General features: G+C 35.1%; 1 protein-coding gene across 3 annotated transcripts in view; it reads left to right on the forward strand.

The window, feature by feature from the left end:
• Positions 1-23,323, forward strand: part of LOC100750170 (glycogen-binding subunit 76A) — an 84,291-nt gene extending 60,968 nt beyond the window's left edge. For all 3 annotated transcript variants that reach the window (XM_012390879.3, XM_003492911.4, XM_024370697.2), the window contains one exon: positions 20,163-23,323. In XM_012390879.3, coding sequence (XP_012246302.1) covers positions 20,265-22,529 — 2,265 coding nt within the window. In that variant the 5' untranslated portion in view covers positions 20,163-20,264 and the 3' untranslated portion in view covers positions 22,530-23,323. The remainder of the gene's footprint in view (positions 1-20,162) is intronic.
• Positions 23,324-26,434: the final 3,111 nt, after the last annotated feature.

The following is a 26,434-nucleotide window of genomic DNA, read 5'->3' on the forward strand; positions in this document are numbered from 1 at the left end:
TTTAAAACGTGCAACTTCAGTTACTATTTAACGATCGTAATGAATGGTCACAAATTCTGAAAATATAATGCAAACATCAATCGCTAGTTAAAATCCAGATCTTCTATTTTCTACGATATCGAAATAGAAAATTGCGTATGAAAGTGCTTTTTACAGCAAATCGATTTGATGAAATAATTTTTTACAAGAGCTATAAGTTCGAAGAACGAGCAAACGCGAACTCGTAGATTTTCGATTTTAAAAATATCACGCGACCGACCGAAACTCGGATCTTTCGTTTCTCATGACGTCGAAATAAAAAATAATTTTTATCCAAGTAATAATTTCGTCGTGATAGGCGCAAAACAATCTCGTGAAATGACTTCTACAAGATCACGAAATACCCGTTTGAAGCGAACAGACGTGAATTAAGATTAGCAGAAGCGAAAAAAGAAAAATGAACGATTCTCTGTACTTGGTTTAGGCAGATAACTGGTGAACGACTAATGGCGAACAATCGGAACATAAGGAGATAAAAGAAAGGTTGTTGACTCGGTCGGATCGGTGATGCATCGTCGATGGAATGTTTCTCGAGGTGAAAAAATAATGGCGTGGTCGTGGTGCGATAACCTAAGTTGCAGTTTATCGGTATGTCGTGCAATTAGTTTTCGATCAACGGCCGATTAAATAACTGCATGGACAGCACGATTCAACGAACAATACCAATATTTTCACCGTGAATTTTTTTCTTTGCGCGTCTACTATTCACAAGGAAGGGGAAATTGATACTTCGATACGAGGTTGGGTTACTGAACGAATTAAATGTTAAATCGTATAACGTGATATGTGAAAGTTTACGATCTTTGTTAAGATTTGTTTATGGATAATCTATAGCTGAATGTATCTTACGACTATAATATGAAATTTTCGAAATAAAATTCATAACCATGGTAGAAAAATAATAATGGATCATTGAAAGTTTATGCTTTTATTTAAGTGAACCTTTTTTTTAGGGACAATCTATAGCTATAGCCTACAATTATACTTAAAATATGGCGTTTTGGGATTGTGAAACTGATAACTACAGCTGAAGAATAGAAATTGATCGGTGACAATTTATTGTAATTTTTCCTGATATCTTTTGTGGACAATTTATAGTTGGATATATCTTATAATTATTAAATATTTAATAAATCTTGGGAAGAAAATTAATAACTGTGGAGTGGAGCAGTGAATCATTGAATAATTCATACGAATCCTACTTTTATTAAGCACATTCCATTCATGCCATTCTTTTTTTAGTATTTCTCGCTATCACTTCGCAATTTCTTATATGTTTTATCAGTTCCTTAATCCTTCAAGATTGTTAAGAGTGATAAGAAAGTATTAAGTGTTATATAAACATCGATAAGATCATAAGTATTACATTACTTTATGAACTTCATTTATCACGTTATAAAAATATAAATTCTTTGGGGTTTAATGATTCTAGTTATTATTGAGATAATAATCTGTCGACAGTTGATATCTTGTATTGTGAGAGGCGAATATAAAGTTCATCAACTTATATAAAAATTGATCTTAATTAAAAGTTCCTAACGAAATCGTAGTAAAAGATCTAGATACGTTATCAAAAAATTCTGCGGAAATATTTAAGTTAGATTAACTAATCAGATTTATTTCTAAATTTTTTAACTTTTAAATTTTTACATCTCCAAATACAATTGGAAGTCTGGAGATCAGAAAATCATATTTTTTGTAATACGTGAAAACTAAAGTTTGTAATAGTTTTTTTATTTACAATTTGATAATTTTCATCACACAAAATAAAGATATATCGCAAAAAGGAAAAAAATCCATCGGTTTCCTTTTAATATATTTATATACATTTACAGCCGTATCAGTTTAATGGAATCTATAAGGCACAATCTATTTGTAGCGAAGTATTCCAACCTTTCATTGAAGATGTAATTGATTTATGTCTCATGAATTCTCTGTTGCTTCATCTATTCCCATCGAACCGTAAAAATAATGTTAGCATGCAACTTTCTAAAATATTTTCTAGACACGCTGTGCATTATATCTTTGCTAGTCGTGACTGTCAACAGTTGCAAAATTTAAACAATACCTTTACTTTAAAATCCTCGTAACAATCCCTTGAGGCGTCCCTCATAAATCTCCTCCACCTCCGCCGTTTTCAAGAATGCCCTATGCAAACTTGCGTTCAATAAAATCTCTACTCTCAAACCATATTTCACGATGTTCTTCCCCCTGCTAATTAATTTTATTTTTATTCTAACAAATTGCTGTGTTCGTGAAAAATTATATCCGAAAACCAATCATTAATTTCAACGTAAATCCAATCGATTTTACACGTACGAAATCAAATAATTGCGCTTTTGAAAGTTTCACCAAAAATCGGTGTCTGTTAAAAATTGCTACGATTTACTTAAAATCGAATCACCTTTCACTGATATTCCACATTTTTTTAGTCAAATATATCATTCAAATTTAATGTAACTTAAACCTAAGATCTGAATAAAAATTTCTTAAACGTGTGACATATTTCTAATAATATATAGTTGCATAAGAAATCAAAGAATTTAATTCTACAGAAAGATCGTAATTTAAAATATTAGTTTTTAAAATTACTAATTCAGCTAGGAATTTCTTTTATTTGAACCACGGAATTTCGCTTATAAAAATATCTCGTAAAATCTCCTTTACACGCAACGATCCCGTTTATTTGCCCTACCACGTAAAGGAGTATTCTACTGGAAACATGTCATCGTGAAAGATGAAAGAGGAAACGCCAAAGAAGTTTGCAGGCTTGCAGGGAAGCGTAGAACGGTGAAGTAAGAGTAGTAAATATTTTCTCGGCCGAGTAGCCCACGCGTAAATATATATCGTCGCCCCACACGTAATTTGTTGCTAATCAATTAGAGCCAGGATCTCGGCGTTGATTGGCCGGCCTTCTTGTAGCAGTGAAGGCGATAAATCTGTCACGATGAATTGCGAGGCTGCCCTAACTCGTGGGTCAAGTAGTCACGATTTAGACTGTGTCGGTGTATAATCGGACAAAAATAATAGGCCGCTTTTACAATAGGGGCACAATAGAATTCGTTCTCTGGACGACGACTGTAGTTGCGTGACGTTGAATCGCGTCCCGTCAACGCACGTGTGTCTAAATAGATACGAATTGATTCGATACAGGTAATCCACGATCCATTACTTCCTAGTTTCTGATTGATTTCAAAGCAAGAGATTGGAATTCATATATTTATGTTAATGCTTGTATGGTTTCAGTAGTTTACGTATCGGAATATTTGAAGCGAGGGTAAAAAATATCAACTTGCAGAAGCAAATTATCTGTTGCTTTGTTATTTATTAGTATATTATCGATAACAATTATCTGTTATTATTTTACAAATAATAATATCAGCAAGTAAATAAGTATTTATTTCATCATTCGTATATTTCAATTTTTTTTGGAATGTAATATATATAGTATAAGTCTAATAATACAACAATAGTCCATGCAATATGCAAGAAAAAAAAACCGTAATACTATTTGGATAGTCGAATCATCCTCCTTAACATGCAAATAATAACATACTTTTTTTTATCCCCTTTATTAAATGTTCTTAATTGTCGAGTACAATTAATTACATTTTTTTAACAAACTAAAAAGAATCGTGCGGATTCCGATATAATTATCAGCAGTCGCTGGAATTTTCTATTGCTGTTGTATACGCGTATATTTGTAATTTGTTAGTGTGTGAGCATGAGTACACCGGAGGAGTGTAACAATAATACATAGGAAAAACAATTTTGTTTCGTGTTAAAGCTAAATTAATTGTTTTCAAAGAGTCTTCTATTTCAGATAACTATCTCAAATAAGATAACCAATTATTTGATTTCCTAATGTCGTATTTAATATATATTTCAGTCGTAAATAATACAGTTGCGTTCTATAACGTAATAGTATTTGCTCTGTGAATGGTTTTAAATTACCTCCGCATTACGTGTTTGACCTGATAGGCGTATTCACTGTGAGAAAATCTGTATTCCTGATGCAAGCAATGTTGATATACTACAATAGAATGAGAAACTATTCGAGAGACTATTTTAGGAAACATTTAATCGAATCTAAAATACCAAGTAAAACAAACAATCGTTTCACTTGATATTGGAGCAATGAAATAATTATCTGCTTATGAAGGAGAATTATTTGCTTATTCAAATAATCCTAAAAGAATATTGATTAATTGAAGATAATAAATAATTTACAAGAATTTCCTTTTACTATCTCGACGGTAACATTTATTTGCAGAGGGCAGAAACCATTAACGACCAATACCGTGAAGCAAATATCTTAAATTAGCAAATATCGCTTCTCTTATAACAGCAATTCTTAAGGAGTATATATTTAGTCAGCATTATAAGCTCAGTAATACAGATGGTTTAAGATTTTACACAAGACTCTACATATGTTGAGAGTTTTATGATTGGTTTAATTGACTGTGAATTAACAAGAACGAATATAATGAATCCTTCTTCTTGTCTATCTTCTCGTTATCTATGTTGTAAAGGAAATTGATATCTCGAATCGTATCTTCTTGAATGAGTACGCTAACAAGAGATTTTATTTCCAAAATTCACCGTAATTTTCTCTCTTTCTTCTTGTAAGTAAATTTTTAGAAAAATGGAACAAGTGACAAAGTATTTATTTCTAATAGAGAAATTTCTATAATTATAAATGCTTGAATACTAATCCTAAAATATAAGGAATATATCTTAAAATACAGTAAAATATTGTAACAACAATGTTAAAATATCGAATTTGGAAAATCCGTAACAGAATCTTATCTTATAAATTAGAATTATATCTCATCTTATAAAAAAGAATTATATCTTATAAATATTATGTATCGTTTTGTTATATTTTATACATTTTTTTTTTTAAGCGTACTTGTATTATTTTTTTATTCAGCGCCGCAAATAGAGGAAAGATTTATGAAAATTTTTCTATTGGATTAACGCACAACTTCAGATTTAAGATCTTTTAATCTATGGAATAGGAAGCAAAATGGAGGTAAACATAACGATCTCGTGTAAATATATCTCTTTCCGCAATTATCAAGACATTGCAGTTGAAACATTCCGTGTAAACTTTATTTATCGTTATACTACGTTCCATCATAGTTTTTCTTAAGATATCTCAAAGGTTGACAATGTAATGTATTAATGTCAGGGATTAACAACAGGAAGTTTCCACATTAATACCACACGAAACATGCGAAGTGATATCTATCTTGTTGAAAGGAATTCTATATTTTTGCCAGATAACAGATTAATTTTAGCATTAGGTATATTAAATAGCTCAAATGTGAATCAAGTGTGATGATTAAAGACATGTTTATTTGAATAGAACGATTTTTGGATAACAGAATATTCATTTTATCTTGCACTATTTTATATTTTGTAAAGAATAATGTTATCAACAATAACGAAAAGTAGGATATAATATAAATATAATATCGTTTCAATTAGTTAGAAGTCTCATACTTTCTTTCATTGTAGATCGTATTAATTTTTCAATGTATTAAGTTACAATAGATCGCACTTCTGTTTTTTAGATTTTCATGTAGAATATATACAGGGTGGTTGGTAACTGGTGGTACAAGCGGAAAGGGGATGATTCTACGCGAAAAAAGAAGTCGAAAATATAGTATAAAAATTTTTCGTTTGAGGCTTTGCTTTCGAGAAAATCGACTTTGAATTTTCGCACGGTACGCGTGCACTTTATCACGTCTCGTTATAACGGATCTCACTGTAGATCGTTGTCTCGATGGAAAAGTTAAAAAAAAATTAAAAAAAGAAATTTTTATTCTATATTTTCGACTTCTTTTTCGCGTAGAATCACCTCTTTTCCGCTTGTACCACCAGTTACCAACCACCCTGTATATTGCTTCAGCAATTCGTATCGTACCATCTTCTCTATGCTGTTTTTCGATATAAGGTGTTAACAGACGTGTCTATATGTCAATAGACACGATAATGTCAACTTCATATTCACGTAATGAAGGAAATGTGCTTAACACTAGAATATTTGAATAGTACAGTACACTCGACTAATACACTGTTCAAATAACAGAAGCTTTACTTTACTTGCTTCTTACAATATTGTCTATATATGTCTTACTATCTTTACTTACAACACCAATCGATTTTTTTTTTTTGAAAAATGAAAAATCGACATTTACCTTAAAAAATACACGAATTATATTCTTTCCATTACATTAATTTTACTAAGAATCTGCACCATGAATCTTAATAGTACTCTCTTAAAGTATCCATAATCCTCTAAAATACGATCATTCGTATTTCAAGATTAGAATTTTCTATAACAATTTTTTATGATTTCTATTAACACGGTACGTTAATTGTATCATATTAACACAGTAGTTTACAAATTCTTATTAACGTAGCAAAGTTTCGTGACTTTATTACACTTCTCACATTTTATATACTATTTCTTATTATTTAGTAAATGATTTCTACGGATTTCGTCAGTAGAAAAAAAATGGATGGAGAAAAGTACCAGAATGACTGTGCTGCAACCTCGATCGACATCAAAGTAACAGTTCAAGTATGTTAGTTATTGATAATCATTCTTTACGACCTTGTCCTGCGCTCTTAGTAAAAATTGAAACTATTATTATTTAGTAGAATGATTGCGTTCCTATAGTTTATGGTCTATTCGTTTGTAATGATGTAAAACTGATTAATAGCGTAACACACGTGTCAGACGATAAACTGGGATCAATAGAATGTTTTGTTTTAATAAGTTTAACGAGAATCATTCTGCGTTACTACCATGTTATGCAGTTTTCTTAAGGAACATGTAAGAAGCTACTCATTTCGTTCTTAATCTATTTGCCGTTCTTAAACCGTTTCTTGTTGCAATTGATATACTAGCAGATTATGGGTGCACGTTTTACAAAATGAATTTAACGTGAAAAAAGTAGAATATTTCTTATTATATGTATCTGTAATGTATTTTATAAATGGTAACATATTTTAGAAAATATATTTTATAAACTAAACATTGAAAAAACAATTTAGATTGTATCCATTATCTGTTGATATTATTGTGATAAACAAATATATTTTTGGTTTTCCATTTGATAAATACAGAAATAACACGATCTTTGATTATAAAATTTAATTGTAATTGAAAAGTTACAGTTATGTAATAATAGAATTTTGTATATTCCATTAAAGATTGTAGAATTTACAATAGAAGTAAAAAATGTTTTAATGAATTTAGATATTAATGTAAATAAAAAGGAAGTTCAACTTTTTTTTGGAAGTTGAAACAGTTGGAATTAATTAATAAAATTTTCAACATTCCATTAAGAAACTTCAAATCTGAATTGGAAATAGGAACATAACGTATAAATTTAGAAATTTCTATTTCCAAAGACCGATAGCAATATAGAATTCACAATAGAATGTTAAATATTCATTTAATAGAGTTCGATTCTCCTAAGCATTAATCTAATAAAGCTGAAACATAAATTTAGACATTTCCGTCAAAGCGACAAAGACAAAACCCGCAATATTATTCAACAATTCAGAGTCGAAAATAGAATTGTAAATACTTTAACTCTAAAAATAAACGTAGACCCACGCAATCTGCAAATGGAACGTTGCTTTCTAACCACCTTGCGTGCACAGCCACGAGCGTATCTACTGCACAAGCGTCTCAGGAGATCAACGAAATTTTATACGAATCCGTTCGATCGAATCGAAGTTTTCTCTTCGACGCTCTGGGAATAGAAAACGACGAATAGATATCGAATTACAACATCGTTCGTCGTCTACCAATCTTAATTATTTGCTAATCACGCGGAGCTGTCGATAAATTCTACTACGAGGAATGTGTCCAACGTCTCGTTTTTACATCTCATCGTCTCCTTCCTCCCAGGTGCAATGTTCTCGGATCGCGTGGGCACGTACACGCGTGCAACGAATCCTACGCATGTTTAAATGAACGGTTGGCTGGGCTGTTCACAGGAAACCGACGATTACCAACGCGTGTTCCTGTAACGGATCGTTGAAAATCGCTTCCGAATCGATCACCGAAGATGCCGCCTTTGACCGTCGAATATTCATCAATCGTGACAGCGCACGGCTCCGACCAGTGTCGGTTCGTGATAGTGATTTAAGAACACGTTGTTGAGGAATATCTATCGTAGCAAAGGGTTGCTTCCTAGGAAAATAAGGTTCTATAACAGCGATGCTTCGTGATGATGATTTAAACGCACTGCGGTGAAAAATGTCGTTCAGAAAAGAGTTTAGTTTTAGAAAAATGATATTTGATATTAGGATTGATTAGTGGAAAGAAATTAAGAGCGAGTGATTGTTTTATATCAATGTAGATTTGTGGTAATAATTTTGAGAAGGAATATTGTTTAGGAGAGAAATTTGGTTTTAGAAACGTGATTTTTAATATGAATGTGGACTGCTCGTAATGATCCAGTGAAAAATATGGTTTAAAGAAAGAGATTTGTGTTTATAAAAATTGAATTTATTGATTTCTCTTGTCGGTATGCGATAATGATTTCAGAAGAAATATCGTTTGCATAAAAAGTTTGGTCTTTGGAAGGATAATTGTTGATGTTGTGACGATAATTCAACGAAAAATATTTTGGAAAGAAGTTGTTAGGTTTTAGAAAAATGATATCTGATATTAACGTCAGTTTCTAATAATAGTTCAAGCAGAAAGAAGCTGTCTTTGAAGAAATAACTCTTTATAACAGCGACAGTTAGTGATAATTCTCGTTGAAGAATAGATCCACTTTCATCAAGTAGGTTGATTCTCTGGAGAAGTAACTCACGTAAGTGTCGTTTAGTCATAAGAAATAAGAACACCTAGTGTTAGAGAATAACATTTTTTAAAGGAAGTTGTTGTTCGGAAAAATATTTTATTATGTTAGTGGCGCCGTTTCAAGAACACCGTTATTGCAGAACATCTCATCTATAACAGAAGATCATTGATCAGAGATATCATTAATTTGAAATTGAAGCTGCAAATATCGCCAGAAAATCTGCTTCCCATGAAAATGAAATATGTTGTGAGTATAAATTTCTCTTTTAGTGCAAACGTAAATTTCGGAAGTAGCTTCAACGAGATAAAACAAATTTAAAGTCTTTTCACTTTTCACATGTACTTTAACCGAACGTGTAATTTAATTTTGGCAGTAATGCTTTGCTATAAAATCATACTGGAAGCCTTTTGATTTCATGATTGACGCAAACGTAAAGCGTTTCAAACGGCACAGATGTGTTTTAAAGCTGAAAGTGACTATCATCGGCAACTAAAATAGATTTGCATCTTCCGTGCTTGTACGACTCAGTTCGGTATTGTAGTTGTTATATCACACAATGAGAAGAGGCGTCTTGGAACATCGCAGTGTTTCGAACGGTGCGAGTGTACTTTAAAGTTCAAAGGTACTAGAGCATACCGTTGTAGCTATTTCTTCTTTTTTTTTTGTACAAAGAAGCGACATTGTCATACCAATTGCGATTTTATTAGATACTATGTGGGACGTGAACGTAACTTGTTTCAATTTGCATTGCTATATTGTACGGAGGATTCAAGGATTTAATATACAAAGCTTTGAGTAAGAATGAATTGCAGAATATATCAATGTTATTTGATCAGCTACATATTTTTAAGACAAATATTACAATTTTATTTTAAATCGAGAAAGATATTATTTTCATACGATTCTATGCTTTTTATACATCGCAAGTATTTTTTTTTTTATCGTAATATCCTTTTACTATAGTCTATATAGAAATTCTCTCTTCTCTTTCTCTTTCTTCTAAATACTTTCTATCGATTATTTTCTCTAGCTTTTAAATTCGTTTCCTAGATTCCATAGAGAATTAAATATAGAAGCTTGAATTTCTTTACAAGCTATGCTCTATTCTTTCGATCTTTATAGCAGATCTAAAATCGCACAAGAAACGAGCGAATTTCTCTTGTTCTCGATTTCAAGTTCAAACAAATCTCAGAATACTTCATTGGGTACTGGTACGCTAATGCACCAAGTAGCAGTCGTTACTGGATTCTTCGGTTGAATTGGAGTCATTATCGTACTCGTACACAGAAACACAATTATTGCCGGCTATATTTGGTATAGAATAGCAAGCAACGCTGGTGGAATATTAAATTTTAAAAACAGAATCCCTAGTATCATGTATGGGGAAGTTATTGCGGGTAATTGATCGTACCGTTATTGAACATCACACGAGCAAAAATACGGGGAAAAGATTTGGCATTCGAATATTCAAATCGCCGTGCGAAGGCATTGCTTCTTCATCACTATAATTTACACCGTATCTTAACGCAAATTCAGGATCCCGCCGGTTCCGTTCATCTTTCGAATTGCTCAATTATTGCCAAGAACGCTCGACCTCGGTTACTTTATGATACTCTGAATTAATTTTAAAACCATAAATTTATGAATATAAATAATCAGAATTTTATAACGAAATTCAGTTCTAATAACGACACTTTATTTTTATAGAACCGTGCATAATTGTTCTCGTAGGTTAATTAATTCTTTTTTAATAATTATAAATTCGTCTAGAAATCAAAATTAGAATGTTGTAGAAATTTCTAGAATTTATTCATTCTTAAGGATCGGTCGTAGTATTGATGCTACTAATTGTTAACTTGTTTTCAGTTTACTCATAAAATACGTATTATAATTTACTTTCGTCATAGCAAGACTTCCTACAAATCCTATTTTCTCATATTATTATATCATATATCATTATATCATAACGTAAATGCAAATAAAATAACTAAAATACACATAACGTTTCACGATCGCCACGAAAAGAATCATCATCGATTCCCTTTGTTCTATACAAATATACAATCGAATATTTTAATATCTTACCAAATTATCTTATTATACAAACAAAATTCAAATCACAGTCTCTACGCATCTCTCTCAATTCTCATTTTCCCCAAAACGTTCCTAACATCTTACTATATCGTTACATTATCCTGTTATACATCTCGTACCACACGAACAAACTTCATCCTTCCGCTCCGAATCGTACATTCAACTCACGATACCTCTTCCAACTCTCATTCCCTCGAAACGCTCTCAATACCAACAAAATTGAACTCCCACCATACTATCAAGAAACTATCGGCACACCTATCACGCGCAGTGTTCCTAGCTTTCCTCAGACCTATAACGTAACATAAAACAATCGAAAAGGACGGAACATCGTACGATAAGAATCGTCGTAAGTGGCTCGGAAACAACCGTGGCAGATGCAAAAGGAGCTACAAACGACCTAAAACTCGGCAAGAGGCAGGCGCCCTTCGCATTCCACGCACTCGTGTCGTGCATTCGCGACTGAATCGCGCGTAATCATCTCTCGATCGCGGCGAGTCACCATCGCGGGTGAAGGAAAAATCGTCGTATCGGGAATACGTATGTTTTTTCTCTGCATGCACGACGCTCGCAGCCGGCTATGCAGCGCGCGTGTGTTCCACACAGCGGTGGGTCGTCGTCTATCGGAAGTCTAGGCGTGCGTGATAGATAATCGTTATGTAAGAAGAGGCTCGGAGGCTGTTGGCCTCCAGACTCTTTGACGTTGAACCACGTCGCTCGGGCACGGGGAACGCCCTGGCGTTGGACGCGGCCGCGGGCCACTCGGCGAACTTCTTTCTGTATTTATGGTCCAGATAAAGAAAGTTTACGATTCAGATAGGATCGAAGTTGTCGGCGGGGCGAGGTGGTAACCTGAACTACGAGAGAGATAGAAGACTTTGCATGCCGCAGGCGTAACGTGCCTTCTTGTTCCCTTTTCTACGCATAATAATAGAGCGAGTGCCTTCTTCCTAGTCGTGTAGCACATCCGACACGACCGTCCGGCTGCGTAATTATTTCGGAACGACACGCGATTTGCAAGGATTTTAGCGCGACTGCTTCCCTAGGTGGTCCTGACCGATCGACGCTTCATTTATTGGCCGTGCCTTTTCATTCTTATGCCTTTTAATCCTATTGGATAGAAAGTGTTCGCTTTTGGGCACCTTCAGATTGTGATTCTTCAGGCATCGATATATTTTTTCGATATATTTTCTGATCGTCAAATAGGAGGAAAGGAAGGGAGGCGAATAATCGTAACCTTTTCTTCTCTAAGAATAATAATAGGAGAGTTTTCTTTGGTTGTAATTACTAGCTAGCTAGTCTCGTGCCACGTCATAAACTCATTAAGTCGATTTAGCTTTTAAAGCGTGACGTACTTTATGGCTGTTGCCAAAATATGTGTAATTTATGGTTGTTAGTTATAATTCCCGCATCTTTGTATATTTAGCGTTTGTATCTCTTGACTGGATTCCAAGAGTATTATTCTTAGTGCAAGAAAATTGTTTATTTTTAGCCGTTCATTGTAGGTTCACTCGCTGAAAAAGAAAAAGCAGAAACCGAGAACTATGAAATTAAGTCTACGGTGATAGACACGTAATGCAAGATAATTCATAGTGTTGATCGAAAATTATTCTGACGATCGTGCTGATAATAATCGTGTGCAGTACGGCACTCGCCAAAACCAGATTTATTAATTATATAAATATGATAAAATGAACCACGTTACGTAAATATCAAACTACTTTGTCACAAAGTAACACTAAATACTCGTGCGCCCACATAGGAGAAGGTTTAGCATCATTTTTTTTTAAACCCAGGCACTATATGTATAAATTATGTAAATTCAAATGGCGTTGTTACATAATCTTATGCCTGACCAAGACTGTAAATGGTGATTGTTGTATTCCTTGTTTAAAGTTTAAAACAAAATGACTGAATAATACAACATTCCTACTTTTCCGCATCAATCTGTATCTTCGAAAAATACTAGAAATTATTATTTCTTCAAACTTGTTCTTGTAAATAGTTTCCACAGATACATTTCAAATATATGTGCAATATCGTTACAGTCAGAAATATAATTATTAATTATATAAATTGCTATGACACGAATCGACCGAACGAAAGACTATAAGCGTCAGATCGTATTATTTATTGCTAGCATATATATTAACTTTTACAGGACATGTTTCATTGCTATTTTCTTGCCGTTATTACGTAGTATAATCTAGTTAATAACATCGTTAATTTCTAGTACACGATCTCTTCGAAGCAACTCGCAAACGCAACGAAAGTTGCAACGCAATCCATGGAATCGTATTACGAGTTATCTAATTCGTTTATCGTTGCCATAATTGGTTTTCTTCTTTTCCTCGTCTTGTTATTATTATTTCTTTTTCTTTGTAATGCGTAGCATCGCGTGTTTCTCATTCGACCATACACGTCAATCATTCTCCTCGGATTAGTGTTGTCGCCTTGTCGCTGTTGATTGGCGCCAGAACGTCAGAGGTCAATCGTCAAACTCGACAGCTTGTTCCGACTTCTATCAGTCGTTTTATTTTCATAACGAAGCAACATTTTTCTAGATAAGATTGTAGACATTAACCAAGATATACTTAACTCTTCGCATTATTTTTCCATATTTCTTGCAATACTCTTGTCTTGTAATATTTTCCCGACTATTTATTTTCTCTCTACTTGACGTCTGTCGATCGAGTAATTTTCAAAGAAGTGGTTACTCGTTTTCGAAGATCATTTGGTAACGTTATAAAAATCCTGGAATATGAAATTAATTCGCGATCGTCCTTTCGGATCGTTGATAATGCAAACGTATCCGAGTTAAATCGTATCGCAGCGTTGAAAATGTAATAAATAAACGTACATCTATCTCTAAAAATATTGGAATTGTGGTGTACGTGATGTAATGGGCATGTACGTGACTTCTCGTATAAAAATAAATTGGAATCCTGCGAGAACTTTTTCAACGAAGTTTCTCCTTGTATTTTTTTTTTTTTTGTTTCTGGCTTTTTTCGTGAAAGATTTATGGGTTGAGGATCATTCGAGTGCGTACATACGCACTCGACTGAGAATTCATGCTCCGCAGTCTATAGGTTGCAAATTTTTGCAACCGTTATTTCTACTTGATCTCATTTTATAGCAAAGATCCTGGATAAGTAATATAATTATGGTTAGAATAGAATTGCACTTATAAAAGTACAAAAGATGTCAAAAATATAAAGAGAAGTATTCGGTGGAAGCACATATCAAGGCCAAATGAAAGTTATTTTAATTCTTCTAAGTGACAAATAGTATGTATCCTTTACAGAATAATGGAGGAAAATTGGATAAATTATGAAAACCATTTTACTAGATTATTAGTTACAGATTTTACTAAAGAATTTATGAAATCCAACAACTTTAACCATTTTTTCACCGTTAATAAAATTTAACAATAGATTTACTTATAATCAATAAATAAATAATAATAACGTCCTTATATAAAGAATTAAATGACAAAATAATACATTATTTTCAACGTCTATGTCGTTTAATCTATTCATTCAAAGATAAAGTTGTTAAAATCTTTTCATTCCTCTCCGAGGACTTAACTTTTTAAGAAAACTTTTTAAGAAAAAATAGAGAAAATGAACGATCATTTGTTTCGCGAATTAGAAGAATCGATATCTTCAACGTCTCAAGCGTAATTGCACTTTCACATGCTGCCACAATATTCTGATATTTTAATAAAAAAAATCATCTCTATCGCGATTATATCGGCATCAGTAACTCGAAAGGTGTACTTATGAATTTCGCACGGTTTAAACACCGGATCACCGACCAGGCCAGATAGGCAGAACTGATCCCTTGCCAGCGATATATTTATCGCGTTCTAATTTTCACACGGCAAAGCTCGATATCTCAAATATTTTCTTTCCAACGATGCTAAAAACAAATTCTTATTTTCCTCGTTCGATATTCTTATGTATCTCCATAGCAGCTCGATTCGTTCTTTCCTAATGCTATCGAAACACATAAATCACTCTCGTTCTCTGGTCGTTCATTCGCCTGTTACAAAAAGGCAACGTTAGAGGAAGTTCAACCTTTACTTCGGTCAAATATCGATGAACCGGAGTATTGATGTATCGACGAGATTCGACCGGTGGACTCATGGTGGTCATCACGCTCCATTTCTTGACCAATTGCTTTCGATGATCGACTATGGCGAGCTCGGCGCCAAAAATAATTGCCAGACCTCTGCGATTGCAAGGCAGAAGGCGAAACGAGGGCGTTTCTTCCTCTTCATCTTCGTGTGTACGTTTCGCAGCTGCGTTGCTTTCCCGTGCACCATCTTCTTGTTTTTATTGTCTGGTTGTCGCGTACGAGTGCGTATGGAGCGGCGCAACAATAAGCTCGAGGGAAAGGTGAGACCGTAAAGATTATTTTCTTCGCTTCGATATGGGTAAACCGTTTTCGAATATTCGTATGTATATGTTCTTTCCCTTTTTCTTTTATCTCTTTTCTTTCTGTTCTTTTGCTAAATGCAAACGACTAGGTTTCTTCACGCTATGTATGGTTAAATGGATAACTCACGTTTACTTATCGAAATTTACATGTTTCTGATCTGATATTATCGACTGACCTGATTGGCGTTGCAAATGAGATGCAAATATCCATATAAATTTATATGTTTTCATTTATATCTTTTCTAGCATTTTCCTCAGAGAGAATATTACGATTATTAATATTGCAAACGTGCAATTGTACGTTTGGATTAAGTAGAGTGAATCTTCTGTTCTATTTTTCTACTAACAATTACATCATTTCGTTATTCATTATATATGATCATCGGCTATATCGTTACTATCGGTTAATAAATTCTTAAATGATATTTACTTATTTCGTTCTGAACGTTTCTACTTTATCGCATTTATTGCTGAAATATCTTACATTGAAAGATTCATTGTTGAATTCTAATGTAATTGCAAGAGGATTTCTGTGTCGTAAGAGCGTTTTGCGCGTCAAAATTTCAACGAGTAAATCGGGATGACGATCATTCGCATTTACTCTGTTCGCTCTTTCTATTCGCATTTTGGCTAAGAGCCAACCTTGTGATCTGTGCTCAAATTTCTCCACGATGTCATTAACGCGGGTTCATTTTTGTCATCTTGTTTACAAACAATGATGGTTTACTGCGAATAATTAGTTTCACGAATATTTCTATAATATTTATATGATATTTCTTGAGAGGAAAAAATTTATTTATTTATCTCATCTTTGTTATTACATTTTAAGGACGTAGGATGAAACATATGGGACGTGTTTTATAAAACGCAGAGTAATTTTCTCCACTCGCTAATGACTCTTTGTTTTCATAACGTAAGCGATAAATATAGGCGGACAGCTGACTCGCATCGTCAATTCAAAAAAGTGTAACTTAATCACAGGGTTAACATCCACCGCGCCATTAACTGATTTCTTTTTAATAGTTAGCGCTCATCAAAGAATATTTCAAGTCTATAAATCACTTTATTCACACTGTCTTTTAATGCCGATCTTTTATTATTACCCTCTTTGCCGTATTATCAACCAATCGTTACTGTACGATAATAAAACATTATGAGGCATTATAAGTTTAGACTCGTTCAAAAGCCTCAATATTGTCCAATCGTCGTTTAAATCATTTAAATATCGAACGACCGGAATATAATACTTTGAGAGAACCGGATCCTAAATGTTCCATCGTAGAGAAACCGAATCGGCGAGTTACAATAGTTTTAGAAGAATTGAATTTTTATATCGCGTTTCAAGCATAGATTCAATCGAAATTCTTAATGTTTTTCATTATACGAACGATCGAAGGATAGAACAATTTCTTGAGGAGTAAGATCTTATACAGCATTCTATATAAAAAAATTGGCAAGTCCTTTAATAATTAATCATTCGAATGTCAAACGATTGAGGTCTTATAGCTGTAGTTATAGCAGCGAGTATAGCTATGTAGACCTAAAACCCTACAATCCTTTTACGATTAATTAGAAGCTCGAACTTGCCGATTGAATCGCCTCTAAACGAATAAAGATATATACATGTATGTATGTACATACATTCTTTCAATTAAAGATCTCTTAAACATTCCCCGGATTTTCCATCGTTTCAAGTTCAGACGTTCGAACTGACATATACTTCTTGCAGAACAAAAGCTTATTTAGTATTCTAAACGCAGATCTATCTTCAAGGATTAAAATATCAAAGTTTCTCAAAGATGCTCCATAGACAGTTCATAGTAAGGAAACGTCATAGTGGAATTTTCATTGTCTATAAATCTAGGCATTCAGAATATGCAAAACTTTCCAACGGTCATTCGAACATCCAAAGGTCGAACCACTTTTGAAAGAACGAAAACACGTCCGTTAAAATTCTTCGAATTTTCCATCGTTCAATGATCGATCGATGGAGCCGATCCGTATCTTCAAAATGATCTAAAGGAAGATCTATAAATCTGACTGATAGAATCTAACTGCGTATAAATAGAACAACGCGCTTTATTTTCATTCAAAGATGCTGCGACGCAGTATTACACGATGCACGATGCTCGATGGACGCAATTCGAAGCTATTACAATACAACAACGTTGTAATGGTAGTTGTAACTTTAACTGTAGCAGATCATACTATGATTGTGCTCATAATACGCAACCTCAAGAACTGTCATAAGCGTCGAAGGAGCCCTACGACCCAACGTTGCTTCTCCCTTTGCGTCGCTGTACGCGACGAAGAATCAACTAACCGATGAATTTTTTCTCGTCGTCGTCAATGTTGGTGTGAACATTAATATGGACGTTAATATCCACGATAAACGAGACAGCCGTTCCCGCGTTTATTTTCGTGGGTGGATTGAATTGACCTTGACCGATTTTTTTATCGCTCATATCGTTGTATTTGGAATGTTTCCTATGTTTTAAATGCTCTGTTGCCTTTTTAGCGACGTAAAAAGGACGCCGAGCACCCTATGAAATATATTAAGAATGAAATTTAAGTAACATTCTTCGTGACATTTTACGATAAATGCAGTGATGGAACAGTTACGTACTTTGTCATTTTAGTTACGTCCGTTTCAATTGAGAAAACTAATTTCTCTCAGTTTTTAGTAATTACTCGTTATATCATCGCTTAAATGTTAATGAGAAAGAAAATTCCCAACGATGATAAAATAATTATTAGGTCGTTCGAAAAGTTTCTTTCGTTCTATAAGGAAACCATGAATGCACAACATTTTCTGTTTTATATCATTTTATCGAATTACGAATGATCCATTTTGTCCTATCAAAATAAAGATCACAAAAGAAGACGTGTCTGTAAAAGAAAGATACTTTTCGGACAACCTAATATATTCTTACAAGCTAAGTTACATTTTCATAACTAAGCTCTTAACAGATTTATCGTGTGGATGTATAATAGAACTGCGTCGACGTGATATTATACTATCTGTTTGTAACTTTTATAACTTTGAATTTCATAATTTTTATAAATCTGAGAATAGCGCACTAATTTTTACAATAATCCACGAGAAATGCGTGTTCATTATTCTTATAGCGAAATAAGATTCTATCATGAAGTTTCATAGAATCTATACTTACGTATGTTTCATAAAAAAGGAAAGAATTTTAGCACGTTAATTATTTATTAGCATATAACATTGATAATGAAAAGACAATGGAAATTCGATCAACAGTGTTTCAAATCTTTGCACATCGGCGTATATCGTTCATCTGCAGCATGACAGCTCGTATTTCTCTGTTCTAACTCTTTTATTCGTTATTTGTATTCGTTAAGTATTTGTTATTTTTAATAAATTCTTGTTTCAAGCATAAGACTTGGAATAATTTTTCTGAAATTTTCGTCACGAACGTAAGGCGCAAGGGATCATTAACACCATCGCGTAATTTTGTTTCTCAGGTTAGTCCGAAAGGGTTTTGTCGTGTATTATGCGGAAGACAAGATTTACGAGCCGATACGTGCAAATGCGAGATGAGAAAATTTATACACGGTGCTTAAGATTCGATCCGCCGACCGCGAATTGTATTCAAATGACGATCGTGAACCCACCGTGACCTCTCGCGTGATTACGAAACTACCTTTAAATTCACCTTTTCATAAGAACGCTGCTCCTCTAGTGCATAATTAATTTCTCTCTCGATCATGCCTCGCTTCATCACACAGGGAACTCTAGATAAACGCATGGGATAGTTCGTTTCGCCTGATAACTAACATGTATCGTGTCAATTAAGAAAAGTATTAAAGAGATAAATCTATTTACACGATGGGGAATTTTCTTTTCATGAAAAATCTGCATATTTATTTAACTTCCTACAACGCGACGTATGTGACTTGAAAGTTTCATAATATACTAACTACCGGCTATAAATATCAGGATACTTAGTGGGAAATTTTTATAAATGCATTCTATCTTGTTCAATATTATACTGTTTATACTATGTCGCAGCATTTAGCATTTATGGTACAGTAGGTTTATATTATATGGCGTATGCGATGCAAACGAAATAATAAAACTTATACCAAGTTAGTAATTATTATACTCGCGGCGAATTTCCTGACAATTTTGTTATTACATAATTCGAAATCACTTGGATCGATATCAACGGCAACTTTCTTTAGTTGAATAGACGAACGTATTTTAGGATTTTCCTAACGTAACGCAGAAAATTCTAAACTGATAGCCTTTTTAAATTCTTGAATTTTATGAAACATCTGAGACCAAACTTTTGGTCGTAGTAATTCGTGCATTCTTACAATGAAAATGTATATTTTCTTCGGTTAAGTCTCCTCTTCTATTTCGGATCTCCTCGTTGGATGACGATAGATGATGAAAAGAATCGACTGATATGTAAATGTCAGAACGAAAGACAATTGTCTTTAAAATATACGCGCTTGCTTGTACAGTAAAACTCCATTTACGAAATTTTAGTTAATGCTCAATTAACTTAACTTTGGCTGGTTGAATTCATTTATTTGAGCTTCTATTATGCGAACGAAACATAATAGGTTGTGGGTAAAATTGCCGAGCTCCCATTATATAATTAGGTAAACTGTTTGTCTCTTCGACAAGTTTAGGTAAATGGAGCTCTACCGTATGATACAATTTTTGCGATAAAATTTCCTTTCTCTAAAATATTATCTTTTTCTGAATTTCCAGGCGAGCACCGAGAGTCGAGAGGCGGAAGAGCAGGGTAGCAGCACGACCTCGCCCTCGGAGGGCAGGCACGCCGACGAGACGTCCGGCTCGCCCGTCCTCGAGATGGGCAGCATGGATTCGGCGGGCAGCGCCCACAGTGGCGGCTCTTCTTGCGGCCTGGTCAGTTCCCTTTTCCCGAGCAATTGTCGTGGTCGAGCCGAGGCATTCGCCAGACGTCTTCATCGACGATTAACGTCTCTCGGTGGCGAAGACAATTCTCAACGGAACGATGATTCCTCGTTGCCGAAGGAAACATCCTGGCTACGTTCGCCGACAACAGGGAGAAAAATAATAACTAACAGCTCCAACAATCGCGTTCTTCAGAATCAACCTCGTCACAATCCTAACGCGGATTTGTGCTACGATTACGATCTCGAGTATGAGGATGGTCTTAGTTCGCCGGCAGAAGAAGCCACAGCAGCGGAAGTCGCGGATTTAGTAGTGAATCCGGAAGTATTAAAATCGAGTCATCATGGAATTCACAACAGTTCACCGATTGAATCGAAAACCAGTATAGATTCAGAATCTGGACACGTCTTCGCGTCTCCTCTGTTAGGAACGTCTCCAGATAGCGATTCCTCCGACATGTTTTTCGATCCAGAATCATCCGACGTTGAAAAACCGAAGAACGAAACGTTCTTCGATCCCGTGACAACCTCGGATAGCGAAGTGACTACATCGAATCTCTCAAACGGTTGCGACATAATAAGGCCCAAAAGCTTGCCGTGTCGTAGAAGGCCAGATATCAGCATTGAACATTCCGAGGACACATCTGAATCGAGCGCTTCGTTCAAAAGGAATAATTTTTGCGATAAAGACCCGAGGAAGAAGGACTTGGCGTGCAGCTCGGAGGACTCGAACGATAGAAGCTCCCAAGAGACATCCACGTCGCCCAGTCATGAATCTCTTTGGAGCACGTTCGACGAGAGCACTATGTCCTTTCAGGACGAACGTCCCGCAAAAATAAATCCTACTGCGGTCACACACCAGATCCGGCTTCCCAAGTCGCATTCTGATTCAGAGATACCCGTCCACGGACCTAGTATAATGATCACTTCCGCGATTAAGGATGAAAAAGTCCATACCGATGAAGTGGATTTTATTAACTTTCTGTCGGAGAACAGCAAATTGGAGAATATCAAGAACGCGAGGAATCTCGTCAAAGAAGATACTTCGGATTCGTCGGAAAATACGTACGAGGAGGATCTTCCATATGACGAGGAGAAGCCCAAGGATACACTAGAGCAACATCCGAAGGTTTTATCTTTGAAACTCGAAGAGATTCCTGGCAATGAGACTGACGACCATTCGACGTACAGCAGTATGATCAACATCCCTGGTGCTCTAACCCTCGAGTATCCTATAGTAGAGGGAGTGATAGAAGCCACGATGAAGAACGAGATAAAAATACAAATAGAAAATGGAGCTATAATAGCTAGCAGCGACGAGGATAAGATGTGCCTTCTGTTGCAGAAGCTCGCCACAAGTCCAAGTATCAAAGAGGATGTTCATATAACTGAGGAGCCACAGGACGATAGTATCGAGGAAGAGGAAGAAGAAAGACCTCAGAAGATCAGACGGTGTTCTTCTTTGAAGACAGGAAAAACGCCACCAGGGACACCTGGAAGGAAGAAAATCGTTCGATTCGCAGACGTATTAGGCCTAGATCTCGCCGACGTGCGAACGTTCTTAGACGAAATCCCCAAAGTGCCGAACTCAGCGTACAGCGACTTGATCTACGATGACATTTTCCAGAAAGACACCAGTCCTGTAAACAGCTCGCCAATTCCAGCTCAATGGGGAGCCAGATACGTAGGTAGTCGACGCGCATCAGGCTGCGGGATGTCTTCGCATAAACTGGACAGAACTTTGGTGCCTCTGTTTCAACAACCTGGCGGTCTACCTAATTTCCTGGATCTGGTCCGCGAACGTCGAGTATGCTTAGAGAACGTGCTGGTCCAGGATCCCGTGTCTTTCTGTATCCAGGGTACGGTCCGCGTAATCAATCTAGACTTTCACAAGTCGGTGCACATCAGATACACGTTGAACTCGTGGCGAAACTTCAGCGATTTGCAAGCCATCTACGTACCTAACTCGTGCGACGGTTTCAGCGACAAATTTTCGTTCGTCCTGTACTGTCACACGCTGTCAATCGGTCAGAGGCTGGAGTTCGCGGTTCGATTTCAATGCAAGGGCGAGCAGTACTGGGACAACAACGCCGGACTCAATTACTGCTTCCAGTGTTTGCCTGTTTCTCCAGCCGTTGGTTACATGCCCATCACGGCTCAGGAGGGTCAGCATCACGAGTGGTCGCCTGTGTTCTACTGATGGACATCGTAGATCGAGCATTGGATGCCGTGATGGAGACACAGTGATGCTTCGCGTAGACAAGGAGTCTGAAGTGGATCCGAGTAAGGCTAACTAGCGACAGATAGAGAGACAGAGGGAGAGGGAAAGAGAGAAAGCCTATGGTTGTATAAACGTTCCTAGAGTATATACCTTACTGTACATAACTGTCCTATTCTCGAGTCGATCGAAGGAACGAGAAGGCAAGCCGGGGAGCAGGGACCGCACTAGCGTCAATTATTCTTTCCTGCCGTTTTCCGGACAGCCTTTCAATGGACTGGAGAAACTCGACGCACCTGTTAGACTGACATTTTTTACACGTTCGTTGTTCCTTGTTTACGAGCGAGAATATGTATTCGGTATAGACGTGATACCACTTCTATAAACGAACTGGGACTGTAGTTGAGAGAAGAAATATTAAGTACACATACCTCTTTGAAGATGACAGAGAAGAGGATTTAGTCTTTGCCAGAAGTTGGAAGTTGAAGAGGACGTTTAAAAGGCGGACGAACAATGAAACGTTCAAAGTATCTGGCAGAGCATGGAGGATTATTTTCACGTTCCTAGAAAGTACCTAAGTCTACAGAATTTGCGCCATAATCGAGCCTAACGTGTTTGAAAGACTCTCAAACTGATTATAATGCGAAATGATAGAGGTTAAAGGTTATGAGAGAAACTATTACTCGAAATGAGATGTTTGTTGAAGGATGGTATTGCTTCGAAGACGAAATCAAGGGCTCTTTTTTCTCGTTTCATTTTTTTTTTTTTTTTTTTTTTTTTTTTAAGAGAAGAGGATTTAGTCTTTGCCAGAAGTTGGAAGTTGAAGAGGACGTTTAAAAGGCGGACGAACAATGAAACGTTCAAAGTATCTGGCAGAGCATGGAGGATTATTTTCACGTTCCTAGAAAGTACCTAAGTCTACAGAATTTGCGCCATAATCGAGCCTAACGTGTTTGAAAGACTCTCAAACTGATTATAATGCGAAATGATAGAGGTTAAAGGTTATGAGAGAAACTATTACTCGAAATGAGATGTTTGTTGAAGGATGGTATTGCTTCGAAGACGAAATCAAGGGCTCTTTTTTCTCGTTTCATTTTTTTTTTTTTTTTTTTTTAGATATTAACGATATTTTACGTAGTTGCATGAATATTCTCAGATGAATTAAGGTTGAAACGACCTGTTGATGAACTTTTATCCACAAACATATCTGCTCAGCAACTTCTGAGCGACGACCAATCCGGTCTTGCTTACGAAAGTTTTATTTAGCACGTTCGCTGCTATTAACGCATATTGGGCGTTCATTCAATTGTTATACATAAATCCCCAATAAGGTTGCAACGAGGAGATAACTGTTGTATTTTTGAGTTCGTGCGTCTCGATAGAAAGTTTTTAACAGGAGATACAAAACAGTGAGGAATGTAATAAAGTAAATTTGAAACGAAGATTTCCCTGATGAGAAGATAGACGGAAGGATTTTAATAGCAGCGAATGCGTTAATGAATTATCTATATAGCGTATACTCTTAGCCCCATAGATGAAACGAAATTACGACGAACCAACTTTATAAACTTCGAAACGAAGCTTTTCTATTCGTTTAATCAAAACGTTCGACCAGTGCCAATTCTGACCTAGTGCCATTGGATCAATTATAACATCGGTAAATAACACGAATCGAATATACGTTATACCATATTCATAAATATTTTTTAAACGAAATGTGATAGTTTAATAGCAACGAATATCATAGTGGGTTGCTTTGTTCTCCTAATTCTAGATTTTATTCGCCAGATGATCGTCGAAAATCAGGGAAATCGGGACTTGATCGATCAATCATTAAATACCTGTATAAATCTCCAAGACGATGATAGTAACTGATCATTCATGATTTTATTTTTATTATGCATGTATATTTGTACAGTTGCTGGAGTGCTAGACATGCAACGAAATTACGAAAGAGGAGATCTCAACAGCTTTGGCAGTAGATTTATCGTTTAGTTCATTGTTAACTAATTTCAATGGTGAACTGCTTTCATTCTGTGATTCGAGGACTTGAATCGATCATCGTGTGGTACGCAAATGTATATGCAGTGACGAATGAGAGAAAGCGTAAGTTTACTGTTTAATTAATTTCTTCGATCGTTTTCGAATAGTTTCAACAAAAAGGAAAAAAGTAATTCTTTTCAATTCGATTTTCATACTGTGCTGTACTTCGCAGCGTGAAAATGAAACATTAAATGATAAGAAAAATGTTAATAATCATTCAAAATGGAATTATATTTACGAGTATATCTAAATAGATATGAATAGATCAAATATATTTTTTCAGAAATAACTCAACTAATATTAACAATGAAATCTTATATAACAATTTGTACTAAAACAAATGAAATTTTGTAAACTACAAATCATTCGACTATCCAATTTCCAATTTTAAAATCATATAATCTATAATTTGTAACTTCCTAATTAGACAAGTATAGATGATTATTATCAATACGATCAAAAATATTTAATACAAATAACATTAGTAATTACGTACATAAGTATCAACGTTAAATTTTCTTTCGTTCATCACTGTACATCGTGCATATTATACTTTGCAGAATACACATAAAAACGATATCGCTTATATTTAATTTGCACTACAACGGAAATATTAAGATGAAACGATCAATTTCTTAATGAATTTCCTCGACAAGTTCTTTCGTTCATTTCTACGCTCCTGGCATTATGCGTGAACGATAAACGAACCATTTACGTTAGTCCTCACGTGGGATAACGATAATAGTCGTCAGTGCAATCCAAGTTATCGGTTAAAGAAAGCAGAGACATTTTCAGCGTTTTGGCAACGATTAGAATTTCGTGAGTCACAATAGCAGTGACAGCTGCCAAAAATAAGCAACATTGTCCTGTGTCGCGTGCACGAGATCGCATTGGGTAATGAGATCGACTTTGTTTATCGAATTCCAAACGATAAATGACATTTACCGACGATTCGTGACTAAACTTGGTACAGTATTGCCTGAACGACACAGACCACATTAACAATGAACCAATTGTAATTAACGACGTAAATACCCTCGTGAATTATTACGACTGAGAGAAAAGAATAATCATAGATCGCACGATAGCGATCGAGATCACAACACGATATAGTATTTCACGATACCACGATATTTTTGCTAATGTTAAACGTTTCCTTTGTAATTCTGATCACCGTTGCCATTAACATGTTTTGCACGTGTTACATAAAGATACGTCTTTCGCGTTTTGCAATTAAAAGACTTCTTCTTCGCTGTACAGTATCATTTTTCGAAACGGTAATCTTAGAACGAAGTACAAGAATTTTATATAAAAAGAAAAGACACGGTACTTATATACATATGTGTATAAAGCGGTAAGTTAAATGATAATCAGATTGTGGATTTTCACGTATTTCCTATAAATCTGTTACATGCAATTTAAAGTGAGAAAATCCGCAGAATGCACTCGATGCGCAAAAGTATATAAAACATTTAAAGTACAACACTTGTTATAATATTCAGTAGTTATTGAAACAAATATTTCCTTAGATTCCATTTTTTTTATATATATATATATTCGCAAAAATGCAAAGCACAAACATTCACAATCTAGTGATAACATAGAAAATACGTATTTTCACGTAACGCACGCAAAATGTGTCAACTATTGCAAATGTCAATAGTCTTCGAGGTAGCATCAGCAATATAACATTAACAGAGAAACGAACAAATGATGTTAAGATTACACTATATATTGTTAAGATATTTTTTGTAACAATTTTCACTGTGAACAAGTGCTTTCTATATGCTATATATATAGAGAACATAAACACAATACAAATTGTACATATGCGGCGTCAGTAT

Source organism: Bombus impatiens, unplaced genomic scaffold (assembly GCF_000188095.3).
Source record: "Bombus impatiens unplaced genomic scaffold, BIMP_2.2 scf_0899, whole genome shotgun sequence".
NCBI classification, from domain to species: domain Eukaryota; kingdom Metazoa; phylum Arthropoda; class Insecta; order Hymenoptera; family Apidae; genus Bombus; species Bombus impatiens.